A 23,479-nucleotide genomic window follows, 5' to 3' on the forward strand; every position below is an offset into this window, starting at 1 on the left:
AGCGGTAGAAAATGGATGGATGGATGGATCTTTATAATCTACATATTTATCATCTAGACCTTTATAATCTAGATCTTAATAATCTACATATTTATCATCTAGACCTTTATTATGTAGATCTTTATCATCTAGATATTTATAATGTAGCTCTTTATAATCAAGGTTTTAATAATCTAGATCTTTATAATCTACATCTTTATAATCTACATCTTTATAATCTAGACTTTTATAATGTTGCTTTTAGTAACCTAGATCTTTATAATCTAGACCTTTATAATGTAGATCTTTATCATCTAGATCTTTTATAATCTAGATTTTAATAATCTAGATATTTATCATCTAGATATTTATAATCTAGATCTTTATCATTTACATCTTTTATAATCTAGATCTTTATCATCTAGATCTTTATAATCTACATATTTATCATCTAGACCTTTATAATCTAGATCTTAATAATGTAGATCTTTATCATCTAGATCTTTCTTCACAAAAGCAGCAGGGTGAAGTTTTGGCTCCAAGTCATGTTTGGGTTTTAGAACTCTGGACTTTGTGTCTCCTGCTCAGCCCATGAAACCTCTGAAGGCGGCGGCCACAACGTCCCAGCCGGTCCTGTCTCCGGCCCAGATAGAAACCATCTTCTTCAAGGTGCCAGAACTCTACGAGGTCCACAAGGACTTCTATGACGGACTGCTGCCCCGCGTCCAGCACTGGACTCACCAGCAGAGGGTGGGAGACCTCTTCCAGAAACTGGTGAGCGCAACTTTGTTTGTGTGTGTGTGTGTGTGTGTGTGTGTGTGTGTGTGTGTGTGTGTGTGTGTGTGTGTGTGTGTGTGTGTGTGTGTGTGTGTGTGTTGTGTGTGTACGTTTTAGTTCAAATGTTTTGAACTAAAATAATTTGTACTAAAAGGATTTCTACTAAAATTATTAGTATTAAAATGATTTGTACTAAAATTATTTGCACTAAACTGATTTGTACTAAAATGATATCAACTAAAATGATTTGTACTAAAATGGTTTGAACTAAAAGGATTTGTACTAAACTGATATGTACTAAAATGATTAGTACTAAAATGATTTGTACTAAAATTATTTGTTCTAAAATTATTTGTACTAAAATTATTTGTTCTATAATTATTTGTACTAAAATGATTTGTTCTAAAATGATTTGTACGAAAATGATTTGTATTAAAATGATTTGTACTAAAATGGTGTGAACTAAAATGATTTGTTCTAAAATCATTGGTTCTAAAATGATTTGTACTAAAATGATTAAAAAAAAAAGATTTGTACTAAAAATGATTTGTTCTAAAATGATTTGTATTAAAATGATTTGTACTAAAATGATTTGTACTAAAATGGTTTGAACTAAAATGATTAGTACTAAAATGATTTGTATTAAAATGATGTGTTCTAAAATGATTTGTACTAAAATGATTTGTATTTAAATGATTTGTACTAAAATGATTTGTACTAAAATGATTAGTACTAAAATGATTTGTACTAAAATTATTTGTTCTAAAATTATTTGTACTAAAAAGATTTGTACTAAAAATGATTTGTTCTAAAATGATTTGTACTAAAATGGTGTGAACTAAAATGATTTGTACTAAAATCATTGGTCTAAAATGATTTGTACTAAAATGATTTAAAAAAAAAAAAAAGATTTGTACTAAAAATGATTTGTTCTAAAATGATTTGTACTAAAATGATTTGTACTAAAATGGTTTGAACTAAAATTATTTGTACTAAACTGATTTGTACTAAAATGGTTTGAACTAAAATGATTAGTACTAAAATGATTTGTACTAAAATGATGTGTTCTAAAATGATTTGTACTAAAATGATTTGTATTTAAATGATTTGTACTAAAATGATTTGTACTAAAATGATTAGTACTAAAATGATTTGTACTAAAATTATTTGTTCTAAAATTATTTGGACTAAAAAGATTTGTACTAAAAATGATTTGTTCTAAAATGATTTGTACTAAAATGGTGTGAACTAAAATGATTTGTACTAAAATCATTGGTCTAAAATGATTTGTACTAAAATGATTTTTTTTAAAAGATTTGTACTAAAAATGATTTGTTCTAAAATGATTTGTATTAAAATGATTTGTACTAAAATGATTTGTACTAAAATGGTTTTAACTAAAATTATTTGTACTAAACTGATTTGTACTAAAATGGTTTGAACTAAAATGATTAGTACTAAAATGATTTGTACTAAAATGATGTGTTCTAAAATGATTTGTACTAAAATGATTTGTATTTAAATGATTTGTACTAAAATGATTTGTACTAAAATGATTAGTACTAAAATGATTTGTAATAAAATTATTTGTTCTAAAATTATTTGGACTAAAATGATTTGTACTAAAATGGTTTGAAATAAAATTATTTGTACTAAACTGATTTGTACTAAAATGGTTTGAACTAAAATGATTAGTACTAAAATGATTTGTACTAAAATGATGTGTTCTAAAATGATTTGTACTAAAATGATTAGTATTTAAATTATTTGTACTAAAATGATTTGTACTAAAATGATTTTTTTTTTAAATGTGTACTAAAAATATTTGTTATAAAATGATTTGTATTAAAATGATTTGCACTAAAACAATTTGTTCTAAAATGATTTGTACTAAAATGAGTTGTACTAAAATTATTTGTACTAAAATTATTTGTTCTAAAATCATTTGAACTGAAATAATTTGTTCTAAAATAATTTGTATTAAAATGATTTGTTCTAAAATGATTTGTACTAAAAGTATTTGTTCTAAAATTATTTGTACTGAAATCATTTGGACTAAAATCATTTGTATTACAATGGTTTGTTCTCAAATTATTTGTACAAAAATGATTTGTACTAAAATGACTTTAAAAAATGTTTTGTAGTAAAATTATTTGTACTAAAATGATTATTACTATAATTATTTGTACTAAAATTATTTGTACTAAAATTATTCCTTCTTCATTGGATTCATTAACAATGTTTATTGTATGAATCAAAGTCAACATTGTGTTTATTACAGGAATAAAACATTTAGTGCAGGAGTAAAAAGTGTTGTTGCATGATTAAAAAATTGTTGTGGTATGAATAAAAAGTGTTTATTGCATGAATAAAAAGTGTTCATTGTATGTCTAAAAAGTGTTTATTGGATTGATGAAAAAGTTTGTGTTGTGAGTAAAAAGTGTTTGGCACGGTGTGTTCCAGGCCAGCCAGCTGGGCGTGTACCGAGCGTTTGTGGACAACTACGAGCTGGCGGTGGACACGGCAGAGAAATGTTGTCACGCCAACACGCAGTTTGCAGAAATATCAGAGGTATCTTTATCTTTACTACGATGTTACAATATTAAGATGTTACCATTATTACGATGTAATCATTAATATGATGTTACATTATTAATCAATAATTATTAACATGATGGCTTCTGGGTCTTTCAAAGCGTGTGTTTGGTCATCTTCCACGTTTGTTAACGCACACTTTGATCTTGACTCCGCCCATCAGAACCTGAAGGTCCGAAGTCCCAAAGACTGCAAGGAGCCCACGGCCAAGAACTCCCTGGAGGGTGAGTCTCCTTGGAGAGGAAGGTTTCTTCTTCTTCTTCTCAAGTCTCTTCAACTTCCTTCTGCCTTCTTTTTGCCGCCAGCCTTGCTGTACAAGCCAGTGGACCGAGTCACACGCAGCACGCTGGTGCTCCACGTACGTCCTCCTCACTCACTCATCCAGCAAATCATTTACTCACTAATTATTCTAATGTAATAATATACTCACTAACATTTAAAATCAAATAAAATACTCAGTAATAATTAAAATGTAATAAATTACTCAGTAATAATTAAAATATAATAAATTATTCATTCATAATTAAAAATTAAATAATGTACTAAATAATAATAAAAATGTAATAAATTACTCCCTTATAATTAAAAATAAGTAGTTTACTCACTAATAATCACATGAATAATTTACTCACAAATATTTCAAATTAAATAATTTACCCACTAATATTTTAAATAAAATAATTTACTCACAAATAATTAAAGCTAAATAATTTACCCACTAATAAATAAAATGTAAAGATTTAATCTAAATATTTAAAATAAAATAATTTACTCTCTAATAATTAAAATAAAATAATTTTCTCAGTAATAATACAAATGCAATAAATTACTCACTTATAATTAAAAATAAGTAGTTTACTCACTAATAATCACATGAATAATTTACTCACAAATATTCCCAATTAAATAATTTACTCACTAATATTTAAAATTAAATCATTTACTAACAAATAATTAAAGTTAAATAATTTACCCACTAATGATTAAAATGTAAAGATTTACTCAAAATATTTCAAATAAAATAATTTACTCACTAATAATTAAAATAACATTATTTTCTCAGTAATAAAACAAATGTAATAAATTACTCACTTATAATTAAAAATGAGTAGTTTACTCACTAATAATTACATGACTAATTTACTCACAAATATATCCAATTAAATAATTGACTCCCTAATATTTAAAGTTAAATAATTTACTCACAAATAATTAAAGTTAAATAATTAAAGTTAAATAATTTACCCACTAATAATTAAAATGTAAACATTTACTCAAAATATTTCAAATAAAATAATTTACTCACTAATAATTAAAATAACATTATTTTCTCAGTAATAAAACAAATGTAATAAATTACTCACTTATAATTAAAAAATAAGTAGTTTACTCACTAATAATTACATCAATAATTTACTCACAAATATTTCAAATTAAATAATTTACTCACTAATATTTTAAATAAAATAATTTACTCACAAATAATTAAAGTTAAATAATTTACCCACTAATAATTAAAATGTAAAGATTTAATCTAAATATTTAAAACACAATAATTTACTCTCTAATAATTTAAATAAAATCATTTTCTCAGTTATAATACAAATGTAATAAATTACTCACTTATAATTAAAAAGTAGGAGTTTAATCTCTAAAAATTACATGACAAATTTACTCACAAATATATCCAATTAGATAATTTACTCACTAATATTTAAAATTAAATAATTTACTCACAAATAATTAAAGTTAAATAATTTACCCACTAATAATTAAAATGTAAAGATTTAATCTAAATATATAAAATAAAATAATTTACTCTCTAATAATTAAAATAAAATAATTTTCTCAGTAATAATACAAATGTAATAAATTACTCACTTATAATTAAAAATGAGTAGTTTACTCACTAATAATTACATGACTAATTTACTCATAAATATATCCAATTAAATAATTTACTCCCTAATATTTAAAGTTAAATAATTTACTCACAAATAATTAAAGTTAAATAATTTACTCACAAATAATTAAAGTTAAATAATTAAAGTTAAATAATTTACCCACTAATAATTAAAATGTAAACATTTACTCAAAATATTTCAAATAAAATAATTTACTCACTAATAATTAAAATAACATTATTTTCTCAGTAATAAAACAAATGTAATAAGTTTCTCACTTATAATTGAAAAATAAGTAGTTTACTCACTAATAATTACATCAATAATTTACTCACAAATATTTCGAATTAAATAATTTACTCACTAATATTTTAAATAAAATAATTTACTCACAAATAATTAAAGTTAAATAATTTACCCACTAATAATTAAAATGTAAAGATTTAATCTAAATATTTAAAACACAATAATTTACTCTCTAATAATTTAAATAAAATAATTTTCTCAGTAATAATACAAATGTAATAAATTACTCACTTATAATTAAAAAGTAGTAGTTTAATCTCTAAAAATTACATGACTAATTTACTCACAAATATATCCAATTAGATAATTTACTCACTAATATTTAAAATTAAATAATTTACTCACAAATAATTTAAGTTAAATAATTTACCCACTAATAATTAAAATGTAAAGATTTAATCTAAATATTTAAAATAAAATAATTTACTCTCTAATAATTAAAATAAAATAATTTTCTCAGTAATAATACACATGTAATCAATTACTCATTTATCATTAAAAATGAGTAGTTCACTCACTAATAATTACATGACTAAATTACTCACAAATATATCCAATTAAATAATTTACTCACTAATATTTAAAGTTAAATAATTTACTCACAAATAATTAAAGTTAAATAATTTACCCACTAATTATTAAAATGTAAACATTTACTCAAACTATTTCAAATAAAATAATTTACTCACTAATAATTAAAATAAAATAATTTTCTCAGTAATAATTAAAATAAAATAATTTTCACAGTAATAATTAAAGTGTAATAAATTACTCACTAATAATAAGAATTAAATAATTTACTCACAAATTTTTAAAATGAGATGATTTACTCACAAATAATTACATTCAAACACTTTACTTGCTAATAATTCAAATATTGTAATATACTCACTGACATTTAAAGTTGAGTAATTTATTCAGTAATAATTAAAACTAAATAATTAACCCACTAATAATTAAAATGTAATAATATACTCATTAACACTTAAAATTGAATAATTTGCTCACTTAAAATTAAAATTCCATAATTTACCCACTAATAATTAAAATGTAATAATTACTCACTAATAATTAAAATTAAATAATTTACTCAGTATTAATGAAAATGTAATAAATTATTCAGTATTAATTAAAATGTAATAAATTACTCACTAATAATACATATTAAATAATTTACTCACTAATATTCACAATTAAATAATTTAATCACAAATGATTAAATTTAAACAATTTACCCACTAATAATTCAAATGTAATAATATACTCACAAATATTTAAAGTTTAATAATTTACTCAGTAATAATTAAAACTTAATAATTTACCCACTAATGATTAATATGTAATGTTTTACTCAAAATATTTACAATTAAATAATTTACTCACAAATATTTACAGATAAATAATTTACTTACTAATATTTAGAATCAAAAAAATACTCACAAATAATTACATTTAAACAATTTACTCCCTAATAATTAAAATAATATAATATACTCACTAACATTTAAAGTTGAATAATTTACTCAGTAATAATTCAAACTAAATAATTTACTCAGTAATAATTCAAACTAAATAATTTACCCACTAATAATTAAAATGTGATAATTTACTCATCAATATTTAAAATTAAATACATTACTCACTAATAAAAAATGTTTTTATAATTTACTCACTAATATTTACATTTAAATAGTTTACTTACTAATATTTAAAATTAAATAAATTACTCATACAATAATAAAAAAAAAAAATTGACTCACTAATATTTACAATTAAATAATTTACTCACAAATAATTACATTTAAACAATGTAGTCACTAATAATTAAAATATTATAATGTACTCACTAACATTTAAAATGTAATATTTTACTGATTAATAATTAAAATTAAATAATTTACCCACTAGTAATTAAAATTATTTTCTTTACTCCGTAATCATTAAAATGCAATAAAATCCTCTACTAATAATACAAATTAAAAAATTTACTCATTAATATTTACAATTAAATAATTGACTTACTAATGTTTAAAATTAAATAATTTACTCACTAATATTTACAATTAAATAATTGACTTACTAATGTTTAAAATTAAATAATTTACTCGCATATAATTACATTTAAACAATTTAACCACTAATAATTAAAATGTCATAATTTACTCACTAATATTTAACATTAAATGATTTACTTACTAATAATTCAAATTAAATAATTTACTCACTAATAATTACAATTAAATAATTTACCCATCAATAATTAAAATTTAATAATTTACTCATTAATATTTCAAATTAAACACATTGTCACTAATAATTTAAATGTATTAATTTACTCACTAATATTTAAAATATATTAATACTCACTAACATTTAAAATGTAATAATACACTCACTACTATTTAAAGTTCACAAATTGACTCAGGAATATTTAAAATGTTTTTTTTTATTTTTTGTTTTTTTTAAAGTTTTATGTTATATGTTATTTAAACAGCTTTTTAAGTCTTTTTATTCTGCGCTATGCTGCGTTAGTTAGCATGTAGCATTAGCTTACATGACCAGTGTTTGCCCCCACAGGACCTGCTCAAGCACACGCCCACAAGCCACCCGGACCACCCGCTGCTGCAGGACGCCCTGCGCATCTCGCAGAACTTCCTGTCCAGCATCAATGAGGAGTCCACGCCGCGCCGCCAGTTGATGACCGTGAAGAAGGGCGAGGTAAACAATCCTCTTTTTCCACAAAAACATCGCTTCAAACCATTTATTTACTATTACCTATTTATTTAAATATAATGTATATACAGTATAGTTAGTATAATTATTCATACAAATATATATATATATATATATATATATGTATGTATGTATGTATGTATAATGTATAAATATATATTTATAACGACCTCCTTAAAGTTTTGTAATCAATCAGAAACATCATCATTTTTTTTCCCATCATGCATTGTAATAGATTTAAATGGGTGTCATTTTGAATTATGTGTTGTGATTGGACATTTGTTATAATATCCACAAAGCAGGTTGTGTTACGTGTGACCGTGTATGTTGACTTTTTGTGCTAGTTTATTTGCACCATGACTAGGGAAGGTTGTTTGGATTGGGGTCATATAAGTGCATGCTGTGCTGTGTTCACTTCAAATGTGCAAATGGTCATTAATCTGAATTACTCTCATTGTCCTCAAGATTATGTTAACAATCAGATTGTCAATATTACTACTAATCATATTTGGACGATTAATACTAATTATATTTGGACGATTACTACTAATTATATTTGGACGATTACTACTAATCACATTTGGACGATTACTACTAATTATATTTGGACGATTACTACTAATCACATTTGGACGATTACTACTAATTATATTTGGACGATTACTACTAATCACATTTGGACGAGTACTACTAATCATATTTGTACGATTACTACTAATCATATTTGGACGATTACAACCAACACTTTAGTTCTAAACCAGTTTTACCAGGAGAGTGTTTATTAGTCACCAGCCAGAAGGTACATTTTGGATGTGAACACAGGAAGTATATGACCTGAGGGGGCGTGGCTACAGGAGAGAGTTGCCAAATGGGAAACATCTTCTTTCTCTTTTATAGAATTTGACATGTTCAATGATGATAAAGTTAGCAAAATGACATGTGTCAGACATGTTGGTAGTTGAGAACTAATCTAAAGTCTAATATGGAGAAGAAATCAACACAATTGCAGGAAATGTCGTCTTCATTTTCAACATTTCCTTTGCGTGGCAGTACTTTGTGCCCATAGAAATTGTGCTCTTTTTTTCCTCAATTTTCCTCTTTTTTTCTAAATGTTCCTCTTTTTTCAAAATGTTTCTGTTTTTTCTGTCATTTTAGATTTTTTTAATTTTCCTCTTTTCCCCCATTTTTTCTGTTCTTTTGATTTGTCCTCTTTTTGCCCTGATTTTTCCATTAAAAAAAAATATATATTTTCCAAACTTTTTTCCTCAATTTTCCTCTCTTCTTTTTCAATTTTCCTCTTTCCCCCCTTAATTTTCCTATTTTTCCTCAATGTTCCACTTTTTTCCAGTTTTGTTTTTCAATTTTCCTCTTTCCCCCTTATTTGTCCTATTTTTCTCTTTTTTCTCTTTTTTTTTCTCGATTTCCTGTTTTTTCTCAATTTTCCAATTTTCTGAGTGTTCCTCCCTTTTTCGCAATTATACTCTTTTTTTTCTCTCATGTTTATTCTTTTTTCAATTTTCCTCTTTCTCCCACCATATTCCTGTTCTTTTTAAATGTCCACTTTTTGCCTCCATCCTTCTTATAATTTTTTTTCAATTTTCCATTTTTCCCCCTTCAATTAGTCCTATTTTTCTTCTCAATTTTCCTATTTTTTCTTCAATTTGTTCTATTTTTCCTCAATTTTCTTATTGTTTTTCTCAATGTTTCTATTTTCACTAAATGTTACAGTTTTTTTTCTTTCGTTGATCCACTTTTTAAAATGTTAAATGTTTCCCCCAATGTTCTTCTTTCTTAGTGTTCCTCTTTTTGCCCTATTTTTTCCTATTTTTTCTCTCAATTTTCCTATTTTTTCCATTTTTTCTTCTTTTCTTAATTTTCCAATTTTTTTCTTAAATGTTTTCTATTTTTCTCAATTTTCTTATTGTTTTTCTCAATGTTTCTATTTTCACTCAATTTTACAGTTTTTTTTCTTTCGTTAATCCGCTTTTTAACATTTTAAATGTTTTCCCCAATGTTCTTCTTTCTTAGTGTTCCTCTTTTTGCCCTATTATTTCCTATTTTTTCTCTCAATTTTCCTATTTTTTCCATTTTTTCTTCTTTTCTTAATTTTCCAATTTTTTTCTGAAATGTTTTCTATTTTTCTCAATTTTCTTATTGTTTTTCTCAATGTTTCTATTTTCACTCAATTTTACAGTTTTTTTTCTTTCGTTAATCCACTTTTTAACATTTTAATTTTTTTCCCCAATGTTCTTCTTTCTTAGTGTTCCTCTTTTTGCCCTGATTTTTCCTCTTTTTTTTCTTTTTTTCTTAATTTTCGTCTTTTTTTCACGTGTTTTCCCTCAAAATGTGCTCGCATTGCTGATTGTTGTAATTCTATTTCCATCCATCCATCCATCCATCCATCCATCTATTTTCTACCGCTTGTCCCTTTACGGGTCGCGGGGTGCTGGAGCCTATCCCAGCTGCAGTCGGGTGGAAGGCGGGATACACCCTGGACAAGTCGCCATAATTGTCTTTTCACTTATGCCAACATGATGATGGCCCCGCCCCCTAAATGGCTTCATAGCAGCTCGCTTGTCATCAATCTGCAGCCTAAAGTGTAGTGCATGCCCTTATATGGTCATGTTGGGGGTTGCTGCTTGAAAGTGTGGGGGGGCGGGGGCGGCATCCACCTTCCCATTGTGCTTTCGTAGAGCGCTTGTACGCACACTCACACACATGCACACACACGCACACACACACACACACACACACACACACACACACACACCTGACAGTGTCATCCCTGGCACATGATTGGACAGCTCCTGATTGAAAGCTGTCATGACACGGCCGCACATAACGTTGCTACTAATGAGCCACCAGTCGGCCTCTTCCTCGTTAATTATTCATAAGGGGCGGGAGAATGCTGTTGCTGGCTCCTCCTCCTCCTTGCTCACGTGGGGAGTCATTACTGCACTTCTCACACACACACACACACACACACACACACACACACACACACACACACACACACACACAATCATGCACACACACTCGCACCCTCAGCAAGGCTGATGTTGTTATTTTTAATGTTTATATGAAATTGTAGTCAAAAGTTCTATTATATATATGTATATATATATATATATATATATATATATATATATATATATATATATATATATATATATATATATATATATATATATATATATATATATATATATAAGCTTAACTTTAGGACGTGTGGCAAAGCCTGTAGTAAAATGTCGTATTCTTCCAAAAGCGAGCTCTTTACCCTCCCAACAACATGAATGAGTCACTTTTGCTTTTGTTTGTGCGTGAAGAAGTGAGTGATATGACGTCATCTCAAGCTTCATGGATGCAAAGAGCAGACGGTCGCCGTGACAATAAAACGCACAATCTTCATAACAGACATAACAGACATCGGCTCCACTTCACTCTCGTCGAGCGGCGACGGCATGTGTTCTTGACGGAGGAGGGAGGGGCTGGATGGGGGAAGACGATGATGTAATCGCTGCTGCACATGTGTGACGTCATCGTTTGAGACGTGCGACCGTGGGAGACAGTGGGTGTTAAATGTGAAAGTCTCACCACTGGTCCATGAAGTCATCATTTCAACGCTTCTCTTTAAAAACAAGACACTATAAATGTTTTAATTTATTCCTATTTACACATTTTATTTATTTATTCCTCTTTGCAAATGTTATTTATTTATTCCTGTTTGGACATGTTATTTATTGATTCCTGTTTGCACATGTTATTTATTTATTCCTGTTTGCACGTTATTCCTTTATTCCTATTTACACATGTTATTTCTTTTTTCCTATTTACACGTTATTTATTTCTTCCTGTTTGCACATGTTATTTATTTATGCCTGTTTGCACGTTATTCCTTTATTCCTATTTACACATGTTATTTATTTATTCCTATTTACACATGTTATTTCTTTATTCCTGTTTGCACATGTTATTTATTTATTATTGTTTGCACATGTTATTTATTTATTATTTATTGATGTTTGCACATGTTGTTTATTTATCCCTGTTTGGGCATGTTATTTATTTATTCTTGTTTACACATTTTAATAATTTATTCCTGTTTGCACATGTTATTTATTTATTTTATATTTCCACATTTTATTTATTTATTCCTGTTTGCACATGTTATTTATTTATTATTTATTCTTGTTTGCACATGTTATTTATTCATTATTTATTCTTGTTTGCACATCTTATTTATTTATTATTTATTCCTGTTTTGCACATGTTATTTATTTATCCCTGTTTGGGCATGTTATTTATTTATTCTTGTTTACACATTTTAATTATTTATTCGTGTTTGCACATGTTATTTCTTTATTCCTGTTTACACATTTTATTTATGTATTCCTGTTTGCACATGTTATTTCTTTATTCCTGTTTACACATTTTATTTATGTATTCCTGTTTGCACATGTTATTTCTTTATTTTTATTTACACATTGTATTTATTTATTCCTGTTTGCATATGTTATTTATTTATCACTGTTTGCACATTTTATTTATTTATTATTTATTTCTGTTTACACATGATATTTATTTATTCCTATTTACACATGTTATTTATTCATTATTTATTCTTGTTTGCACATGTTATTTATTAATTATTTATTCCTGTTTGCACATGTTATTTATTCATCCCTGTTTGGGCATGTTATTTATTTATTCTTGTTTACACATTTTAATTATTTATTCGTGTTTGCACATGTTATTTCTTTATTCCTGTTTACACATTATATTTATGTATTCCTGCTTGCACATGTTATTTCTTTATTTTTATTTACACATTTTATTTATTTATTTCTGTTTACACATGTTATTTATTTATTCCTATTTACACATTTTATTGATTTATTCCTGATTACACGTGTTATTTATTTGTTTGCACATGTTATTTCTTTATTCCTGATTACACATTACACACATTACACATTTTATCTATGTATTCCTGTTTGCACGTTATTTATGTATGCCTGTTTGCACATGTTATTTATTTTTTACTATTTACACATTTTATTTATTTATTCCTGTTTGCACATGTTATTTATTTATTTTTATTTACCAATTGTATTTATTCATGCCTGTTTTCACATGTTATTTATTTATTATTTATTGCTGTTTACACGTGTTATTTATTTTTTTCCTGTTTGCACGTGTTTTTTTTGTTTTTTTTCCTGTTTGCACATGATATTTCTTTATTATTTCTTCCTGTTTACACATGTTATTTCTTTATTATTTCTTCCTGTTTGCACATGTTATTTCTATATTATTGATGAATGATTAGGTTGTAGTCCCTCTTCAGCAGCCAGGTGTTGCTGTCAAATCTCGCTACAGTCCAAATGTTTCTGTGGACTTCAGCGCCCCCCTGTGGTCCAACGTGGTACTGCAGTCTCATTACAAAGTCTGACATCAGCCAAGTGACCAATAACAAAACAAAAAAACCTTTCTCTGTTCTGCAGACCTCCTTTGTGGCCTAGAAGGTGTTTATAGAACATTCCGACTGGATCGTTTAGACCACTTTCTTCTGCACTTTGCTCCAGCAGCACCACTTGATCCACATTCTTCTGACTGGTCTTTGTCCTTCACAGAACCGCCAGCTGTTGAGGGACACCTTCATGGTGGAGCTGGTGGAGGGAACCAGGAAGCTGCGCCACGTCTTCCTCTTCACCGACCTGCTGCTCTGCGCCAAACTGAAGAAGTCCATGGCGGGGTAAACCGCACTCAGTCCTCAACCACACTCAACTGCAAAGAGGGCCTGCACTTTGCTCTGGGCTAGACTAGACGCAAATGGTGCATGTAGTATACGCATATGGTGCATGTAGTATATGCATATAGTACATGTAGTATACGCATATGGTGCATGTACTATATGCATATAGTACATGTATGCATATGGTGCATGTAGCAAATGCATATGGTGCATGTAGTAAATGCATATGGTGCATGTAGTATATGCATATGGTGCATGTAGTATATTCATATGGTGCATGTAGTATATGCATATGGTGCATGTAGTATATTCATATGGTGCATGTAGTATATGCATATGGTGCATGTAGTATATGCATACTGTGCATGTAGTATATGCATTTAGTACATGTAGTATATGCATATAGTGCATGTAGTATATGCATATGGTGCATGTAGTATAAGCATATGGTGCATGTAGTATATGCATATGGTGCATGTAGTATATGCATATAGTGCATGTAGTATATGCATATGGTGCATGTAGTATAAGCATATGGTGCATGTAGTATATGCATATGGTGCATGTAGTTTACGCATATGGTGCATGTAGTATATGCATATGGCGCATGTAGTATATGCATATGGTGCATGTAGTATACGCATATGGTGCATGTAGTATATGCATATGGTGCATGTAGTATATGCATATGGTGCATGTAGTATACACATATGGTGCATGTAGTATGTGCATATGGTGCATGTAGTATATGCAAATGGTGCATGTAGTATATGCATATGGTGCATGTAGTATACACATATGGTGCATGTAGTATATGCATATGGTGCATGTAGTATACACATATGGTGCATGTAGTATACGCATATGGTTCATGTAGTATACGCATATGGTGCATGTAGTATACACATATGGTGCATGTAGTATACACATATGGTGCATGTAGTTTACGCATATGGTGCATGTAGTATACACATATGGTGCATGTAGTATACACATATGGTGCATGTAGTATGTGCATATGGTGCATGTAGTATACGCATATGGTGCATGTAGTATACGCATATGGTGCATGTAGTATACACATATGGTGCATGTAGTATACGCATATGGTGCATGTAGTATATGCATATGGTGCATGTAGTATACACATATGGTGCATGTAGTATACGCATATGGTTCATGTAGTATATGCATATGGTGCATGTAGTATACACATATGGTGCATGTAGTATACGCATATGGTGCATGTAGTATATGCATATGGTGCATGTAGTATACGCATATGGTGCATGTAGTATATGCATATGGTGCATGTAGTATATGCATATGGTGCATGTAGTAAACGCAAATGGTGCATGTAGTATATGCATATGGTGCATGTAGTATATGCATATGGTGCATGTAGTATACACATATGGTGCATGTAGTATATGCATATGGTGCATGCAAATGTTGTATATGCATATGGTGGTCCACAACATTATTGAACGTGGTCCGCCATGTTACATGGTGCGCCTCGTGATTTAAGGTGGACCACTTTGTGATTTAAGGTGGACCGCCATGTTACGTGGTCCGCCTCGTGATTTAAGGTGGACCGCCCCGTGATTTAAGGTGGACCGTCATGTTACGTGGTCCGCCTCGTGATTCAAGGTGGACCGCCCCGTGATTTAAGGTGGACCGCCATGTTACGTGGTCCGCCTCGTGATTTAAGGTGGACCACTTTGTGATTTAAGGTGGACCGTCATGTTACGTGGTCCGCCTCGTGATTTAAGGTGGACCGCCCCGTGATTTAAGGTGGACCGCCATGTTACGTGGTCCGCCTCGTGATTTAAGGTGGACCACTTCGTGATTTAAGGTGGACCGCCATGTTACGTGGTCCGCCTCGTGATTCCGCCTTGTGGTCATGTGATCAACGTTGTCTCCGCAGCAAGAACCAGCAGTACGACAGCAAGTGGTACATCCCCTTGAGCGAGCTCACCTTCCAGGGACCCGAGGAGGCCGAGCCCCTCAGCGTCCCCCAGGTGCCCGACGAGGAGCTGGACGCCATGAAGGTGAAGATCTCCCACCTGCGCTGCGAGATCCAGAGAGAGAAGGTAGACCCCAGGAAGAGCCAGATGAACACCAGGAGGAGTTTTGACGCCTGAATGTGCTTCTTTCAGAGCGCCAACAAGGGTTCAAAGGTCATCGAGCGACTCCGGAAGAAGCTGTCGGAGCAGGAGTCGCTGCTGCTCCTGACCTCTCCCAGCATGCACCTCAGAGTCTACAACAAGAGCGGCAAGGTGAAGGCTCCTCCCTGGTACCCCGAGGCGTTCCCCAGGGATCAACCTTAAGCCCCCTGCTGGTCCTCATGTAATATGTCTTCTTGATGGAATCCTTCTGCCCGTTCAGAGCTTCAGCTTCCTGATCTCGTCCGACTACGAGCGAGCCGAATGGAAGGAGCTCATCAGAAAGCAGCAGAAGAAATGTTTGTTCCACCTTCTTGTTGCCAAATGACGTCCATCCTTCTAAACGTCCCGTCCTTGTTCCAAGGTCCCAAAGCCTCTCTGCTGACTTCCGTGGAACTTCAGATGTTGACCAACTCTTGTGTCAAACTGCAGACGGTGCACCACATCCCGCTGAGTGTCAATCAGGAAGGTGAGACACCTGGTTTGTACTCTCGGAAGTATACAAATGTGTAACAGATCTTTAAGAAAAGTGTCAAAATGAGTAATTAACCTGTAAAACCAGTGTGGAAAAGTGTAAAAAAAAATAATTCAAAGTGTAAAAAGGCGTCAAGAACGTGTAAACATGGATAAATGATGTGTGAAGAAAGTGTAAAAAGGTGTAAAGAACATGTAAAGAGGCATAAAGAAAGTGTAAAAAATGTAAAGAATGTGTAAAAAGATATAAAGACCATACGCAAGGGGAGCGTAAAAAAACACACAAAGAAAGTATTGAAAAGTGTAAAGAAAGTGTTTAAATGCATAAATAATTTGTAAACCATGTGTAAAGAAAGTGTAAAAAGGCATAAAGAATGTGTAAACAACATAAATGATGTGAAAACAACATACATTATGTGTAGAAAAGCTGTAAAGAAAGTTTAGAAAGGTGCAAAGACAGTGTAAAAAGGTGTAAAGAACATGTAAAAAGGCATAAAGAAAGTGTAAAAAGGTGTAAATAAAGTGTAAAAAGATATAAAGAAGGATTCAAAAAGCCAGGGGAACGTAAAAACACACAAAGAAAGTATTGAGAAGTTTAAAGAAAGTGTATAAAATGCATAAATAAAACAGGCGTTAAGAAAGTGTAAAAAAAATGTAAAGAACGTTTTAAAAAGCGAGGGGAGCGTAAAGCCCAACAATGTGTAAAGAAAGCATTAAAAAAGGCGTCAAGAGAGTGCAAAAAGATATACATAATTTTTTTTAAAGCAAGGGGAGCGTAAAAAACATATAGAAAGTATTGAAAAGTGTAAAGAAAGTGTTTAAATGCATAAGTAATTTGTAAACCATGTGTAAAGAAAGTGTTTAAAAAGTGTAAAGGAAGTGTAAAAAGGCATAAAGAATGTGTAAACAACATAAATGATGTGTAAACAACATAAATTATGTGTAGAAAAGCTGTAAAGGAAGTGTAGAAAGGTGCAAAGACAGTGTAAAAAGGTGTAAAGAACATGTAAAAAGGCATAAAGAAAGTGTAAAAAGGCGTAAAGAAAGTGTAAAAAGGCGTAAAGAAAGTGTAAAAAGATATAAAGAAGATTTCAAAAAGCCAGGGGAACGTAAAAACACACAAAGAAAGTATTGAAAAGTGTAAAGAAAGTGTATAAAATGCATAAATAAAACAGGCGTTAAGAAAGTATCAAAATATGTAAAGAAAGTTTTAAAAAGCGAGGGGAGCGTAAAACCCAAAAATGTGTAAAGAAAGCATTAAAAAAGGCGTTAAAAAGTGTAAAAGGGCGTCAAGAAAGTGCAAAAAGATATACATAATTTTTTTTTAAGCGAGGGGAGCGTAAAAAACATATAGAAAGTATTGAAAAGTGTAAAGAAAGTGTTTAAAGGCATAAGTAATTTGTAAACCATGTGTAAAGAAAGTGTTTAAAAAGTGTAAAGTAAGTGTAAAAAGGCATAAAGAATGTGTAAAAAAACATAGATGATGTGTAAAACAGCTGTAAAGAAAGTGTAGAAAGGTGCAAAGACATTGTAAAAAAGTGTAAAGAACATGTAAAAAGGCATAAAGAAAGTGTAAAAAATGTAAAGAAAGGGTAAAAAGGCGTAAATAAAGTGTAAAAAGATATAAAGGTTTCAAAAAGCCAGGGGAACGTAAAAACACACAAAGAAAGTATTGAAAAGTGTAAAGAAAGTGTTTGAAATGCATATATAACATGTAGAACAGCTGTAAAGAATGTGCAAAAATGTGTAAAGAAAGCATTAAAAAGGTGTTAAAAAGTGTAAAAAGGCATCAAGAAAGTGCAAAAATATGTAAAGAAAGTTTTTTTAAAAGCGAGTGGAACGTAAAAAACCCACAAAGAAAGTATTGAAAACTGTAAAGAAAGGGTTTAAATGCATAAGTAATTTGTGAACCATGTGTAAAGAAAGTGTTTAAAAAGTATAAAGTAAGTGTAAAATGGCATAAAGAACATGTAAAAAGGTATAAAGAAAGTGTACAAAATTTAAAGAAAGTGTAAAAAGGCGTAAATAAAGTGTAAAAATATATAAAGAAAGTTTAAAAAAGCCAGGGAAACGTAAAAACACACAAAGAAAGTATTGAAAAGTGTAAAGAAAGTGTTTGAAATGCATATTTCAAACATATAGCTCGGTTGGTAGAGTGGCCGTGCCAGCAACCTGAGGGTTACAGGTTCGATCCCCGCTTCCGCCATCCTCGTCACTGCTGCTGTGTCCTTGGGCAAGACACTTTACCCACCTGCTCCCAGTGCCACCCACACTGGTTTAAATGTATCTTAGATATTGGGTTTCACTATGTAAAGTGTTTTGAGTCACTAGAGAAAAGCGCTATATAAATATAATTCACTTCACTTCAATTCACTTCAAATAAAACAGGCGTTAAGAAAGTGTAAAACTATGTAAAGAAAGTTTTAAAAAGTGAGGGGAGCGTAAAACCCAAAAATGTGTAAAGAAAGCATTAAAAAAGGTGTTAAAAAGTGTAAAAAGGCGTCAAGAAAGTGCAAAAAGATATACATAATTTTTTTTAAAGCGAGGGGAGCGTAAAAAACATATAGAAAGTATTGAAAAGTGTAAAGAAAGTGTTTAAATGCATAAGTAATTTGTAAACCGTGTGTAAAGAAAGTGTTTAAAAAGTGTAAAGTAAGTGTAAAATGGCATAGAGAACATGTAAAAAGGCATAAAGAAAGTGTAAAAAATGTAAAGAAAGTGTAAAAAGGTGTAAATAAAGTGTAAAAATATATAAAGAAAGTTTCAAAAAGCCAGGGAAACGTAAAAACACACAAAGAAAGTATTGAAAAGTGTAAAGAACGTGTATAAAATGCATAAATAAAACAGGCGTTAAGAAAGTGTAAAAATATGTAAAGAAAGTTTTAAAAAGCGAGGGGAGCGTAAAACCCAAAAAGAAAGTATGTGCAAAAATGTGTAAAGAAAGCATTAAAAAAAGGCGTTAAAAAGTGTAAAAAGGTGTCAAGAAAGTGCAAAAAGATATACAACTTTTTTTTTTAAAGCAAGGGGAGCGTAAAAAACACACAAAGAAAGTATTGAAAAGTGTAAAGAAAGTGTTTAAATGCATAAGTAATTTGTAAACCATGTGTAAAGAATGTGTTTAAAAAGTGTAAAGTAAGTGTAAAAAGGCATAAAGAATGTGTAAACAACATAAATGATGTGTAAAACAGCTGTAAAGGAAGTGTAGATAGGTGCAAAGACAGTGTAAAAAGGTGTAAAGAACATGTTAAAAGGCATAAAGAAAGTGTAAAAAATGTAAAGAAAGTGTAAAAAGGCGTAAATAAAGTGTAAAAATATATAAAGAAGGTTTTAAAAAGCCAAGGGAACGTAAAAACACACAAAGAAAGTATTGAAAAGTGTAAAGAAAGTGTATGAATGCATAAAGAACATGTAAAACTGGTGTAAAGAAAGTGTAAAAAGGTGTAAAGAAAGTGTAAAAATATGTAAAGAAAGTTTTTAAAAAAGCTAGGGGAGCGTAAAAACCCCAAAAAGAAAGTATTTAAAAGTGCAAAGAAAGTGTATTAATGCATAAAGAACATGTAAAACAGGCGTAAAGTGTACAAATGTAAAGAAAGTGTAAAAACATGTAAAGGCAGTTTTAAAAAGCAAGAGGAGCGAAAAAAAAACCAAAAATAAAGTCTTGAAAAGTGCAAAAAAGTGTATGAATTTATAAATAACATGTATAACAGGTGTAAAGAGAGTGTAAAAAAAAGTAAAGAAAGTGTAAAAAGATATAAAGAACGTTTTAAAAAGCGAGGGGAGCGTAAAAAACCCCTCAAAGAAAATATTGAAAAGTGTAAAGAAAGTCTATAAATGCATAAATAAAGAAAGCGTTAAAAAAGGTGTGACGTAAGTGTAAAAAAGAAGTGTAAAAAGGCGTAAAAAAAAGTGTAAAGAAATATAAAGAAAGTTTTAAAAAGCGAGGGGAGCGTAAAAAACACAAATAAACTATTGAAAGTGTAAACAAAAGTGTATACATGCATAAATAACATGTAAAACAGGCGTAAAGAAAGTGTAAAAAATTTAAAGAAAGTGTAAAAAGATATAAAGAACGTTTTAAAAAGCTAGGGGAACGTAAAAAAACACAAAGTATTGAAAAGTGTAAAGAAAATGTATAAATGCGTAAATGACATGTAAACAGGCATAAAGAAAAGCGTTAAAAAGGCGTTAAAAAGTGTTAAAAGGTGTGAGGTAAGTGTACAAAAAACTGTAAAAATTTAAATAAAGTGTAAAAAGATATAAAGGAAGTTTTAAAAAGCCAGGGGAGCGTAAAAAACCCAAAAATAAAGTATTGAAAAGTGCAAGGAAAGTGTATGAATGTATAAATTGTATGTATAACAGGTGTAAAGAAAGTGTAAACAAATGTAAAGAAAGTGTAAAAAGTTATAAAGAAAGTTTTAAAAAGCAAGGGGAGCGTAAAAAAAACACAATGTATTGAAACGTGTAAAGAAAGTGTATAATTGCATAAATAACATGTATACCAGGTGTAAGGAAAGTGTTTAAAAAGTGTAAAGTAAGTGTAAAAAGGCATAAAGAATGTGTAAAATATATACATGATGTGTAAAACTGCTGTAAAGAAAGTGTAAAATGTGTAAAGAAAGTGTAAAAAGGCAAAAATGTGGTGGTACTTAATGAATACTTAGGCCTACTACACTATTGTATTTTAATGTTGTCATTATGGTGGTACTTAATGAATACTTAGTCCTATTTCACTACTGTATTTTAATGTTGTCATTATAGTGGTACTTGATGAATACTTAGGCCTACAATGCTACTGTATTTTTATGTTGTCATTATAGTGGTACTTAATGAATACTTAGACCTAGTACGCTACTGTATTTTAATGTTGTCATTATGGTGGTACTTAATGAATACTTAGGCCTACTATGCTACTGTTTAAAATAATGTGTGTGTGTGTGTTGCAGAGGACGAGAGTGCGGGTCTGTACGGCTTCCTGAACGTGATCGTGCACTCGGCCTGCGGTCTGAAGCAGAGCCTGAGTGAGTCACAAACACGCCATAGCGGATCTACGTCAACATCTTTGGCTCTGGGCACAGTCTGCTTCCAAACACATGCAGCCTGTGGATGCTAGTTTGATTCCATCGCTGCAGTACTCGGCGTTGTTGCATGATGTACTCTGTCTGCTCAGATCTCTACTGCACGCTGGAGGTGGACTCTTTCGGCTTCTTCTCCAACAAGGCCAAGACCAGAGTGTACCGATACACCACGGAACCCAAATGGAACGAAGTATGTCTCATACTCACTACTCTACAAGTACTCCCGTTTACTTCAATAGTACACACAATATATGTTACATCATCACTACTGTACTGCTACTGTACAAGTACTCACAAAAGTATTGGGACAGACCTCCTAATCAAGCATAAACATGTGTCCCAATACTTTAGTGAGATATTTTACAATTTAACAACATTTTTATTTTCATAACAATATCAGGATTTAACACCGCACCTTATTTTCATAACTGGACATGTCACATGATGTATTTTGTTAAGTGTAAAAAAAAAAAAAAACTCAAAGTGTAAAGAAAGTGTACAGGAAGTGTAAAAAGGCATTAAAAAAGTGTTAAAGGAAGTGTAAAAAAGTGTTTTAAAAAGATGTAATGAAAGTTTAAAAAACTCTCGAATGTAGCTGGGATAGGCTCCAGCACCCACGCTATCCCAAGAGGGACAAGCGGTAAAAAATATGGATGGATGGAAAGTGTAAACATTTTTAAAGAAAGTGTAAAATAAATTATGTGTAAAACCAGTGTAAAGAAAATATACAAAAGCCCTAAACAAAGTGGTAAAATGTAAAGAAAGTGTTTAAAAAGTGTAAAAAAAAGAGTGTAAAGAACATAAAGAAAGCTTATAGGAAGTGAAAAAAAGTGTAAAAATGTAATGTAAATGTAAACAAAGTGTATATAGAGGGCAAAAAGCGTACAAACGTGTAAAGATGCATAATGTAAGTGACGAAAGTGTAAAGTAAGTGTTAAAATATAAGTATAGTGTCGAAAAGTGTGAATAAATTGCAAGGAAAGTGTAATAATAAAGGTAAAGAAAGTGTAAAAAGGCATTACAAATGTGTAAAAAATTGTAAAGAAAGTGTAAAGACAGCGTAATAAGACGTACAGAAATTTAAAACAAAGTGCAAATAAAGGTAAAGAAAGTGTTAAAATGTTTAAAGAAAGTGTAAAATTGTATAAAGAATGTCTAAAAAATGTGTTTGGAAAGTGTTAAAATGTATTAAGAATGTGTAAAAAGGCGTAAAGAATGTGTTAAGAATGTGTAAAAGATGCGTAAAGAAAGTGGTAAAATGTGCAAAGAAAGTGTAAAAAGTGTAAAGAATGTGTTAAAAAAAGGCATGAAGAAAGTGTTAAAATGTGTAAAGAAAGTGTAAAAAGGTGTAAATGAGTTTTAAAACGTAAATAAAGTGTAAAAAGGTGGACAGAATGTGTAAAATAGATGTAAAGAAAGTGTTAAAATGCAAATAAATTGTAAAAAGGTGTAAAAAAAAAAGGGGGTTAAGAAAGTGTTAAAATATGTAAAGAAAGTGTTAAAAGGTGTAAGGAATTTGTTACAAAAAGAGGTGTAAAGAAAGTGCAAAAAGGTGTAAAGAATGTGTAAAAAAGACGCTAGGAAAGTGTTAAAATGTGTAAAGAATGTGTAAAAAGGTGTTTAGAATGTGGAAAAAAATTTGTTAAAATGTGTTAAGAATGTGTAAAAAGGTGTAAAAGATGCGTAAAGAAAGTGTTAAAATGTGCAAAGAAAGTG

At 29.9% G+C, this 23,479-nt stretch overlaps 1 protein-coding gene across 2 annotated transcripts in view; it reads left to right on the top strand.

Moving 5' to 3' along the window:
* LOC133610303 (breakpoint cluster region protein-like) overlaps positions 1 to 23,479 on the top strand; it is a 115,200-nt gene that overhangs the window by 62,532 nt on the left and 29,189 nt on the right. Inside the window, exons 4-15 of one of the 2 annotated variants that reach the window (XM_061966468.1) lie at positions 568 to 753; positions 3,220 to 3,327; positions 3,515 to 3,575; positions 3,657 to 3,709; positions 8,139 to 8,279; positions 13,928 to 14,049; positions 15,977 to 16,142; positions 16,209 to 16,328; positions 16,438 to 16,513; positions 16,579 to 16,683; positions 21,632 to 21,706; positions 21,856 to 21,953. In XM_061966468.1, coding sequence (XP_061822452.1) covers positions 568 to 753; positions 3,220 to 3,327; positions 3,515 to 3,575; positions 3,657 to 3,709; positions 8,139 to 8,279; positions 13,928 to 14,049; positions 15,977 to 16,142; positions 16,209 to 16,328; positions 16,438 to 16,513; positions 16,579 to 16,683; positions 21,632 to 21,706; positions 21,856 to 21,953 — 1,311 coding nt within the window. The remainder of the gene's footprint in view (positions 1 to 567; positions 754 to 3,219; positions 3,328 to 3,514; positions 3,576 to 3,656; positions 3,710 to 8,138; positions 8,280 to 13,927; positions 14,050 to 15,976; positions 16,143 to 16,208; positions 16,329 to 16,437; positions 16,514 to 16,578; positions 16,684 to 21,631; positions 21,707 to 21,855; positions 21,954 to 23,479) is intronic. The other variant, XM_061966469.1, reaches the window with a different exon arrangement.

This window comes from Nerophis lumbriciformis, linkage group LG11, assembly GCF_033978685.3.
Source record: "Nerophis lumbriciformis linkage group LG11, RoL_Nlum_v2.1, whole genome shotgun sequence".
In the NCBI taxonomy this organism is placed as follows: Eukaryota; Metazoa; Chordata; class Actinopteri; order Syngnathiformes; family Syngnathidae; genus Nerophis; species Nerophis lumbriciformis.